Source organism: Vanessa cardui, chromosome 4, assembly GCF_905220365.1.
Source record: "Vanessa cardui chromosome 4, ilVanCard2.1, whole genome shotgun sequence".
Classification (NCBI taxonomy): domain Eukaryota; kingdom Metazoa; phylum Arthropoda; class Insecta; order Lepidoptera; family Nymphalidae; genus Vanessa; species Vanessa cardui.
Genome location: NC_061126.1, coordinates 668,517 through 680,920, shown reverse-complemented (window position 1 = coordinate 680,920; position 12,404 = coordinate 668,517). Strand labels below are relative to the sequence as shown.

At 34.5% G+C, this 12,404-nt stretch overlaps 1 protein-coding gene across 1 annotated transcript in view; it reads left to right on the top strand.

The window, feature by feature from the left end:
* LOC124544499 (protein O-mannosyl-transferase TMTC1-like) overlaps positions 1–12,404 on the top strand; it is a 120,533-nt gene that overhangs the window by 58,404 nt on the left and 49,725 nt on the right. The window contains exon 2 of the mRNA XM_047123090.1: positions 2,914–3,091. Coding sequence (XP_046979046.1) covers positions 2,914–3,091 — 178 coding nt within the window. The remainder of the gene's footprint in view (positions 1–2,913; positions 3,092–12,404) is intronic.

Genomic DNA, 12,404 nt, shown 5'->3' with positions numbered 1-12,404 from the left:
ACGCAGTGACATTACGCGGCCCGATAATATCGTATTTAATGAGAGACTTAAACGCACGTGTGGGTGGAAACCTTATTTTATTTGAGGTAGATTAGAATAAGGGTATTTAAGAGGGATTTTCGAAAAATAATGAACGTTATGGAATTAGGGAGAATAATTCTTCCGTTGTTCGGCTTTGTGCCGGTCTGGATAGATGCCAACAACTCCGTATTTTTGTTTTCTTTTTTGAAGAGCTGTGCTAGTGTAAAATAGTAGCAGACTAAGTACGATTAAAGTAAATTCTTAAGACAATTTATGTATATGGGGGTAGTCTGACGTCATTATCACTATATACTGAAGGGATATCATATAACTTTACCTATGTATTGTAAGTACCAAAAATGTGATATCCTTCATTGTTTTTTTTTTATAGTTATAATGATTTTAACTTATTTACTTTTCGAAACAGACACATATTTGGCTTTACATTTAAGAAATAATTTGTGCCCATTATGGGATTTGAATACATTTTTGACGGAACTGGTACAAATAAATTTTAATCAAATATCAAGAATGATCTGTCAATGTGTCCTTTCTTGTCAATTTCAACCGCACTCAGGACCAATAAAATGGACAATTTATTCGAAGAGTGAATGTCGAATATAAAGCGGTTTTCTATCGATTGAAATCTTCTGTGATTGAAGAATCTGTTTTTTTTTTATACAGAAATTATAAGAATATTCGAAATTTATAAAAGTCGCCGGTTTATTTGCTGTTTACATTGACAAAAAAGTTGTTGCATTTTTGTTAATCTATTGGCATTTTAAGTAAATGATAAAAAATTGCTGATGTTTAAGTTTCATGATAGATTTTTTTATCACTTTTGTTTCTTTTCCGAAACCTATAAATATAACATAAGTGAACAGCTAAACTATTTAAAATGTAATTGAATAGAAACATTTCGTTTTATCAAAGAACCAGCTATAAGGTACGAAGGAAAAGATGAAAGATCCTTTGAATATAGTAGTTAAGTGAAGAGGAACATGAAATTAGACGTCTTAAAATAAAACGTCACAGCTGTCTCTCCCGACCCGGGCTTTGTTTCATCGCCCGCGGCTGCATATCTCACGTATATCGTTTTGACGTCAACAAAACGTAAAACGCCAGACGTTTACTGGGGACAAAAGGGGAATCTTCCTAAACTATGTTAAACATCGTGGTACTTGACATAGCTTTGCTGAATTCAAAATGTTTCTGAAAATTTTGGACACGTTTAAAAATGTATTTTCTCGGATGAAATTTCACAGGATATTATAATGTAAATTGTTCTGAAATTCGAGCGAGTTTAAAGTTTTATATTTCATTGTGCATTATTGGGCTATCTTGTTATAAATGATAGTCAATGCAGAAATACAATAGCACTATATAAACATTGATATTATTTTTGACTATGTTTGCTACTAACCATAGGAATCAAGACACAAATCTCTTGTGTCTTTCATCACAGTTTTCCTGACGAAGCACCGACGTTAGTTGTAACTATTACTTAGTTTCCAGGCATGCATAAAACTTAAAGCCTGAACTCCAGACATAAAACCTGTGAATATAATATTCACGCTCAAAAGTAAACCATTATGTGTTTAATTCATTACTACAATATTTTATACTTTATCTCGGTATTTCAAAACTCCTTGTCTCGTAATTTCTCTCCAGATAGCGTTTACTATTGTAACTGTCCTTTTATGTTTAAGGCGACATTTCTCACGGAAAGCAATTTAAGCATTAAGAAAATCTCTGTTTTAGCCACAAAACCATTAGAGCTCTGCGACAGACAATGCAAGGCCCATTAAAGACGTCGCCCATACATCCTTGGACGTAGCGGGGAATTTAGGACGCAGAGCCTTAAGTTCTGCACGAAGTCTTAACTTATGCTTGAAATTTTGAATTGCGTAGACAAAAGATTTCAAAATCAACATGGAAATTGAATAATATTACAAAGGTGATATGGCTGTGGAGACTCATCTCTACGGATATGTTCTAGTAACCAGTTGTATCCGCGTAGTGTATTCTTATTTGAATAGTGACTTATGCAGTCGAAACTGAGTTCTCGCCGCTTAAAGTTTAATTTAATTCTATTGAATGAATCATATTTTGACTGATGGACAGTTAAAATTAGTTTTAAATGAATATTACATGGTAATCAACGTATATGAACCTTTTACCATTTGTAAACTCAAACTCAAACTAAAATTGCTTCATTCAATGTAGAAGTATTACACTTTCTTATTGATTGTCAATTGCAACAGTACCACCGGTTCGGAAAAGAAAATACCCTGACCTGAGAAGAACTGGCAAAAGAAATTCGGTGGGTTTTTTTTTTTTATTATATCAGCAATTTAAATGAAATGAAATAGCCAGGAGGCGATCGTTTCATTCCCAAGGTGTGCTATCGATCAATATTCTTGTATTAAATATAAGAGTAATATATTTTAAACATAACATACACTCTTAGAATAAAAATAATTTATCCAAAGTATCTACTAAAATTTATCCTTTTCACTCCAATTAAGTGTAAGCCTTGCGTAAGGAGTGGGGTTGACAATAGAAGCCGAGTACAAGATCGTACATTATGAAATCGCAGGCCATATTTAACCTTTGCGATCTTGAGTTACATAAAGCCTTTGGCCAAGTCCATCTGGGTGGGTGCAATGCATTCATCATATTTTCTACCGCCTTCGATTTGAAATGCAAATCAGCGTAACTACATGCCCAGGGGCAAAGGCTCAAAGGCTCAGTTCTCCATGTTGGTGGCGTAATGGTGATATGAGGAATGTTAAATATTTCTTACAGTACCATTGTATATTTGCAGTGGTAACCACTTATTATATGATAACCCATCTGCCAACATATATTAAAACCGAATTATCATTTCAGACTAAACTACGCCTTATGTGGGCTCTCGGCATGGTGGTGGCACATGTGCAACATCGCGCTGCACGCAGCGTGCTGTGCCCTGGTCGCACGAGCTGGTGCGGTCGTCGCTGGTCTGCAGAGACCGTTTGCCGCCCTCGCCGCTCTGCTGTTCGCCGTACATCCAGTTCACACTGAAGCAGTAAGCTTATAACATTTCGTTGCTTCTCAGCCAGTCAGTTCAGTCATTCAGGAAATGGAAGCCTCTTTATCATTTTTTACTAATTGAGCAGTGCAATTTTATTCCTTGTTAATATTAAGAACTAAGATTTCTATTTAGTAGATTGCACTTTTGTGTTTCGGAAATAGTTTTCGAGTTTGTAACTAGGTTACTGGATCAGGTTACCCGGAATTTGAATCGGATTTGAAGTATAAGGGATTCTCATTATCATCCCGGAATCTTTAAGCTCGTAGTTCCATTCCCTTGCCCTGGGAAGCACAAAAAGGAACTGTTCTTAAATTATTTCTGGTTGTGTCATATTATTGGGCCGAGGAATAAAGGCTGTTGTCGTATACGCTTTTATTTTGTTCTTTTTGTTAAATATATCCTTGTTCTTACCCTGTTGTTGGATCTATAGTATCCACTTCACTTGGTGGTAACAATAACAGTCCCAAAAATAGATTCATTTACGGACTTTCATTTTGGGATTTATTTGTTAAAACACACTATAAGTACCGCCCGGGTCACGTGATAAGTTACATGGACCTATAGTTATAGTACTCCTGTACCAATCCTCAAACGATATTAAAGTTAATAAAATACTAATAAGCTTTACCGTTCGTATATTTCAACAATTAATTTACAAATATGAATAATTCATAGCTCAGCTCAGCAGAAATAATGGAAGAGAAAAGGTATACGGGCGTATTCCGCGTATTTTTCTTCCATCTCGAAATTACAACGGATATGACATTCCTATCCAGTAATGTGCATTTTGAATTGTTCGTACATTTATATGAAAGGACTCGTGCACTAGAAGTATATTGTGGAATTAGTTTGTGGCATCTGTTATTGTACGAGCCGGTATATTTCCATCCAAGCGTTGATATTAAAAATTACGATGAGTGGTTTTTGTAAAGCATGTTTGGAATTTTGCCCATATTTGAATATTAGGCTTATGTTAGTAGTGAGAACAATTACAGCCTATGGTAGCGGGTCCTACCATAGATATACTGACTTTATTCAAGCAGGCTTTTACTAGCAATTTTAATGGTCTAATTGTAAAATTAATTTTAAAGGAAACTGTGTAACTTGCGAATTGGTGTGTAGATTCTATCGAAAACAATAATGTCAGTATTTTGGCTTCAGACTTTTAGATTACACAAGTATAAAAACTAGTTATTAAATACAATGTAGCATTAAACACAAGCTATTTGATATCTTATCTTTTCAACCGACTTCAAAAAGGAGGAGGTTATCAATTCGTCTGTATTTTTTTTTTTTTATGTTTGTTACCTCATAACTTTTTACTGGGTGGACCGATTTTGATATTTTTTTTTTGTTTGAAAGGTAGTGCTTCCCGTGGGGTCCCATTTTTTTTATTTTTTCCGATGATGGTATCCGTATGAAAACGACATAAGTCTTAAATTTGCATTATGTATATGCGCGACAAATAGGTGAATAACTCAAAATCATGTTAAAATTTTGATGATTATTTTTTTATTATAAAGGATATACTTTAAGGGTAGTTTGGTGAAAGTTTGGTAAGGTTCTGAGAACAGGATCCATGACAAATTAAGGGAACGGGAGGGCACGGAACAATTCTGAGGAGCACGTTAGCAATACTCGGTCGAATCTTTTATTTATGAGTTTAATTGGATATTTGAATCACCTTCCGGAACGTGGTTATGTTCATGTAATTGTCATAATCGAATATTATAATCAACTAGCGACCCGCCTTCTCACGGGTGCAATACTGATACTAAATATACTAAAGAATTTGTTTATTTACGACATCACATTGCAAACTTCTAAAATTGTCAGTGTTTCTTTACTATATTGTTAATTTATTATATACACAAACCTTTCCCTTGAATTACACTATCTATTAAAAAAAAACCGCATCAAAATCCGTTGCGTAGTTTTAAAGATATAGGGACAGAGAAAGCGACTTTGTTTTATACAATGTATTGACGGAACTCCTAAACGGCTTACAGTTAGGGTGCGATTTGGGGCAGAATTTCTTTCTGTCTTTAATCAAATTTTGTGTATATGATGTGACGTCATATGATGTACGACATAGCATACGAACAGCTCTTTTGCAAAGTTTTTTACTGAGGTCGATTACAGCTCATTCGAGGGTGGTACCTTGTAGTTTATGCCGCATGACGTATTAAAGCCGCATTTTCGAAAGTCTATTTTTGCTTTATTCGAAAGTTTCTTTTGAAATTGTCCCTGAAGTAGTTTCTGATTCATATAAACGGCACGCTTAATCTATCCATATTAAGAAAAAAATGTTAGTCTACATCAGCTTCACTTAAAATTACCAATAATTATAACTACATGATATAATCGTTAATCGACTTTTAAGTAGTCTAATAACTTTCATTTCATTTAACTTAGGAAGACTCTAAGAAATATGTTGAATACGCAATTATTTTTATTACTTTTTCGTGCATATTCATTTGTTTTAAAATAGTGTTTTGTTTGAAGTCGGTTTTTCTTTTTGTTAAAATTTTTATATAGAGTACTAAAGGCTGGTTATTTATTTATCAAATTTTTTTTATAACATTAGGTTTAATTTGTTAGTCAGCCAAACTAGATACATACATTTACGGGACTTAATCATAGAAGTAATATCCTACTAATAGAGGGAATTGATTTAGTAAAGACATGTTTTTACATGTTTAACCTTTCAAAGTGGTCCACGTGTATTTGGGTCATGAGGTGGTAAATGATCACCAACACCAACGTTATGAACACGTTATGTGCTTTTTGCCTGTTTGGTTTGAGGAATATATTTTATACTTCGTTTATTAAATAAAGTTCTAGTGTATAAAATGAAAGATATCTAGAATTTTCAACTCAAATATTTGTGTAGACAGTAAAGGTTGACACTCGTTAAACGCAACGAGTGCCGACGTACACGCTCGTTACAGCTTCATCTACTGCAAACGACCGTTTAATACACAAAGATTTAAAAAAAAATACACTGACCTCATCATATTATACGATAACTTTTTTACTTGATCTATACTTTATAGATTTTAGGAAACTTTATTACGTTACTTTTTTTGGTATTGCGACGAAGCACTGTCGTGGAATATGCTCTTAGCCTTCTCATTAAATGGAATAGAGTCCTTAGCCCAGTTGTAGGAAATTTATAGGCTGTTACTATTTTTCCTCGTGTACATTCTTGTGTTCATCTCTATCGTTCTGGGTCGGATTTTTGTCCTATCGGAAAATTAAGGTGTGGTTATGCTGAACACTTTATTTTTCTTCTACACATTTGACTTATTCTTGAGATTTGCCATTATGGTTGAAAACCTAAATAGAAATTTATACTGTAATCTTGCCCTCTCATTTAGATGCAATCCTTTCGTTAGTTATCAAAATTTAAATACAAAAATATAATTCAATTAGAGCAACTTCAGGTCCCAATCTTGTTATTTCATAGAATAAACGAAAAAACTCCAAGATCAAATATAAAGAATGACTAGTAAAACAGAGAGTTGTATTTTAATACAGCTGTGAAGTTGGAAAGAAGAAACAAGATGGAGGAGCTCAGAAAAGGTCGAAGTTGTAAAATCTAGTTATGCCGTTTCGAAGCCCGCGGGTAATGGGGCATCCTTCCGCGCAGGAGATAATAATCCCCAAGTCTCAGGAAATAAGATTCATTTTAGTTTAAAATGTACATTATTTTAAAGGTAAACTCAATACATGACGTATTTAGGAACCTGAGCTACGAATAAGGCAATTCTAGTTAAATATTTCTGTACAAAACTAAGATTCTTTGAGTCTTGCCTTTAAAGATATCGTGTTCTGAAATATGGCCAAGTTTGCTCACTATATTTCTAAGGACCAGCCGAAGTGAGATTTATAGTTTGATATAAAAGTCCAACTTTTAGGATCTATTGTGGAGTTCAAATAAACACTATTAGACCGTGTATTTTTACACAAAGGCCTCTTTCGTGGACGTTGCTTTTAGGAAAGTCACAGTGCATATATTTTAGTATTCATTTAAAGCAAAGCGACTCGGAGGAACGGGTTTATCTGAAACTAATGACTTGAATACTCAAATTATCATGGAATAAAACGCCTCTTCTTGAAAATTCGATGGCGATATCGTTACGACTTTAACATTGTATTTATTGATCTTATCTTCTTTATAAATATGTATTTACGAAACGATTGCATTAATAAATTAAACTTTACCACAATAATTTCTAAATACGAAACGGATGTATGATACATTAGGCAAATAGTTATTATATTCTATGATGGAAGAAATAATCTCGATAAAGGTAAAAATACAGTCACGAAAGAAATTTCTGAAAGCGGACTATGAAGAAATCTAGTTTTGTCTGATCTAAATCTATCATAAAGGTACGTGATCATTGGAGCAGCGCGGTGAAATAGACATCAATACAAACAAAAGACCATAGTCCGTAGCGGAAAGTATACATGCTATTTTTCAACTCTCCATTTGAAATTACACATAACAAAATCCACGAGACCCAATAAGAAGTCTTGATAAATACTGTGTACAACGCATTTAATTTGCGGGCGTTATACAGGAGAGCTCAACAAACACCATTTACCGAGTTGAAATGCAAAATGGCGCGGTGTTTCTTTCTGAACGACTCTCTAAGCTGCGCGATTTATTTACTGTCTGAATTTAAATTGTTCCACTTCAGCGTAGCCTATCTCTGCTCCTGTTTAGTCAGTCAACGAAAGCACTTAGCTCTGCAGCGTTCGAATAAATGATAAAGCAACAACAATTCTCATTATTTTGATTAAACATCAATATTATTATTTGCTACGATCGATATACGCGTTTCGTTTCAATTACCTTTTTTTTATATTTCATCGCTTAGTACATAGAAAGCCAGAATCATAAGCAGATATACTGAGCTAGTATTATGTTTTTGTATGTCGATTTGTTTTATATTTATGAAGCCCAATAGGGGAAAATTCATAAGGACAGATCTCCTTATATTGGAAAAAGTAAGACCCATATTTTTTTTCAATTTGAATAAAGAAATCTACTTGAAAACACTTAGGTCAAAGTTTATGTATTAAGAACATTTTGTTATTGTTCTCTGGATTTCTAATAAAACTAAATAACAATTAAACTTTGGAACATGTTCTATATTTGAATAAAATTTACTCTGACAAAAAAGAAATAAAAATAATGAGGCGTTACGCTTTATTATTGACTAAAGAAGTAAATTCCACATTGCAAAAGACTATTCTTTTATATCACTGCGAAGAATAGCCAAAGAAATGAAGCTTTTTGTCACCATAAATATTCGTTAGACAATCTCAGAAGAACACACGAGAACATTCCACGTTACATGCTGATCGTAACTCCTTCCACTTATCTTGCAAGAACTTCGAATAAGTGATAACCACGTAAGTGATTCGCAATCACGGTCGCGTGTCGCTGATAGCACGGATTAAGGTCTGAGAGATTTATGTACAGGTCCAACGTGTTTTACGTTGGCGCGGGTATAAAAGGATCATGTAGTCGTTTTAAATATCTACTAAGGGATGCATAAATATTTACTCAGTTAAGAGCTCAGTAACAATGTTCAGTACATTTTAGGACTAACATTTGATTTGTGAGAGTATTAATTAGTACTCAATATTATTGGTATCTATGTGGTCTTGCGCTTGTATATTTTGTAGTTAAATATTGAAGTTTAATTTATTAATGACGTGAAATTATGTCATAAATTGCTAAATATTTTTGGAAAAAAATTCTTATTTCAAATTATCTCAACCCAGGGCTTCTGGATCTGCTTAAATATTCACGCAAAATAGTCACTAAAGAGACAAGGTTTAGACCTAATCAATTTAGACCTAGCATCGATCTCATTCCGATGATTACGACTGTTCGTTGTCGTCTGAACAATTAAATATACCGCATGAACATATGTATACTATACAATCGAATATGTCGATCACTAATCCATACAGGAATAAAAGTAAAATAGATTATATAAAAAATCAGGAATATTTATATTTCATATTGCCACTATTTATACTCTAAAAACCTTATTTTTCTCATATGTAATTCATTCATTAAAGAATGCAATAGAGAAGCGACCAGTACAACGATGTTTGTATAGACAACATTACAACTTTAAATAGTTCCCTTTGTCTACTGTAGCGAGAACTGGATTACTTTCCATGGAAATACAATTCCACATACTTACAGATGTTTAATGATTTAACCAAAGGCAATAAAGAAGTAGCTACTTTCCACCTTCTTTACTTTTTTCGAGAATGTTTAGAGGTTTTCCCATCATGCTGCTCCAAAGTAGGTTGGTAGATTTTCACATATGCATTTTATCATGATGATATCGTCAGTGCAACGCTGTCTTATATTTCTTTTTGCAAACCCGTCTGGGTAGGTACCAACCACTCATCAGTCATTCTACCGCCAAACAACAGTACTCAGAAGTATTGTTGTGTTCCGGTTTGAAGGGTGAGTGAGCCAGTTTAAGTACAAGCACAAGGGATATAATATCTTAGTTTCCAAGGTTAATGGCGCATTGACGATTTAAGGAGTAGTTAATATTTCTTACAGTACCATTGTCTATGGGTAATGGTGACCACTTACCATCAGGTGGCCCATATGCTCGTCCGCTAACCTATACGATAAAAAAATAAATAAATAAACAATTAATCACATGAACGTCGTTTCAGCAATTATGGATACGTTCTTGGGCTCAACCCATTGGGCTATCTCGGCTCGGACCAAAATAAATTACAATACTATTGTAAGATAACTTTTTATATCTTGTACCCAAAAAGATTCAACAAAATTACGTAAAGATAATAAGGGCAAGACATTGATTTGCAATCAAGTTGTGTGGCGTCAATTTCAAAAGATTAGATGGCTCAAAGCTGATTTATTTGAGCGGCCGTCTTGAGACTCTGTTATAACAAGATACTTCGCTCCTTTTTTTCCAAACGTTAGAAAGAGAAAGGTGATAGTGTAATCATTAATATACCTAAAAATATACGTAGGTTTACCGGCTATTACAGTTTTTCCACGCTTTATAAAATTGGTAATATGATAACTATGGCACACAATGGAGGCAATATCTAAACATTTAATAATTGGATTTTAACTTACTTATCAAGGTTATACGGAGTGTTTCCGCTTAGTTGTGGAATAAGCTCCAAAACTTCGCCACAAAAGGAAGGGAGGCCTTTGTCCAACTGGTCTTACTTGACAAAAGAATTAAGTGTCTATCACCGGCAATAGACATCCGCAATTTCGAGGGCTTGCAGGTATTTAATAAAAAAGTCTCCGCCTCAGTACTTTACAAGAATATGGATTCCTATATGAATACAGTAACTTGCAATATCAGAGTGAACTGAAGACACTAAGATAGGATAATGGAACTATTGCATGATTACTAGCAGCATAACCAGTTTGGGCTCATTCGGTTTGCTCTGACGAGTCTGAAATGAGATAAAAATTACAAAAGCATCGACATATTAAGTTATAAAAGTAAATAATTCTTGTGACAATAATATAACAAAATCATAACCCAATGGTTATATACCAATATATTTATTTATTTAACACTTTTTGTACACCACAATTACAATTACAAACGATTACAGAATACACAAACTAAAAACTAATGGTGAAACAAAGGCGGCCTTATGGCTTACTAGCCATTTCTTCCAGACTACCTTGGGTTAGAAAGTTGTCTGTGGAAGACAGTATAGGGTGGTGCAATTATAACAACTCTTAAAATGAATACAAGCTAAACACATACATAAATAAATAACAGTAATAAATATTCAATAATGTGCATACGTACATATATCAATAAATACCTACATACATACTTACATACATACATACATACATACATACATACATACATACATACATACATACATACATACATACATACATACATACATACATACATACATACATACATACAAGCATACATATAAATAAATACATATATATACATAATACATACATATATGACGTATTAAAATCATGTCGTCATCGTTACTATGATGAGAGATAGTAGTTCTTAACAGCGTTTTTGAATGCATGTAATGTTTTTGACTGTCGAATACTCAATGGCAAGTCGTTCCAAAGAGTTACAGCCTGAACAGTGAACGACTGGCTGTAAAATTTACTGTTATGAGCGGGCATTTTCAGTACGAGCCTACGTGTTGGTCGAATTCTAGGCTGGTCTCCTAAAAATTCAAATTTCTCCTTCAGATAATGAGGAGCCTTTGGATTAAATAACACACAGTACAGAAGAGAAAGAGTATGCAGGTTCCGGCGACGGCGTATAGGAAGCCACTTGAGCTTTGAACGAAACTCTGAAACGTGGTCATACTTTCGGAGGCCGAAAATAAACCGAATAGCTAGATTTTGTAATCGCTCAAGATAATTAAGTTGATCCTCGGTTAGATTAAGATAGCTTGCGTCCGCGTAATCGAGTATTGAAAGAAGGAGAGAGTTTGCAAGCATAGTTTTGGTAGGAATTGGCAGTACATTTTGAAGTCGTCGTAAAGAACTTAAGGAGGCGTATGTTTTTTTTCCAATCTGCTTTAAATGCTCCGACCAGGAGAGAGTACTATCAAGCTGTATGCCAAGGTCTCTAACAGTGGAGCAGTAGGACAAGTTAGTGCCATTGTACACAACACGTGGCATCTCCGCCCAATCAACCCTTGCCATCATGGCCGGACTACCAATAACAATGACCTGTGACTTTGCGGGATTGATGTTGAGCCCATACCGTTGACTCCATTTATGGATAGCCAACAAATCATTGTTAATGGCAGCGACAGCATCAGTTAATCTATCAAGGGTTGAGTGTCGGTAAATTTGAATATCATCTGCATACATATGGTAGAGAGAAGAGATGACATGAGTAATTGAATTAATGAAGATTGAGAAAAGTAAGGGAGACAACACGCCACCTTGAGGTACCCCAGCGCGGACTTCGCGCCATGACGAGTATGATTCGTCCACACGAACTCGCTGTCTTCGACCACTGAGGTAACTTTGAAGCCAGTCTTTTACGGATGGAGATATGTTAAAAGAACATAACATACTCAACAAGATGTCATGGTCAACGCAATTAAATGCGTTACTAAAATCAAGAAGCACTAAGATTGTGAGTTGTTTGGAATCCATGGCCAATCGAATGTCGTCTGTGACTTTAACTAAAGCTGTAGCCGTACTATGACCTGCTCGGAAACCTGATTGGAGAGGATTGAGAAGGGAATGCTCATTAAG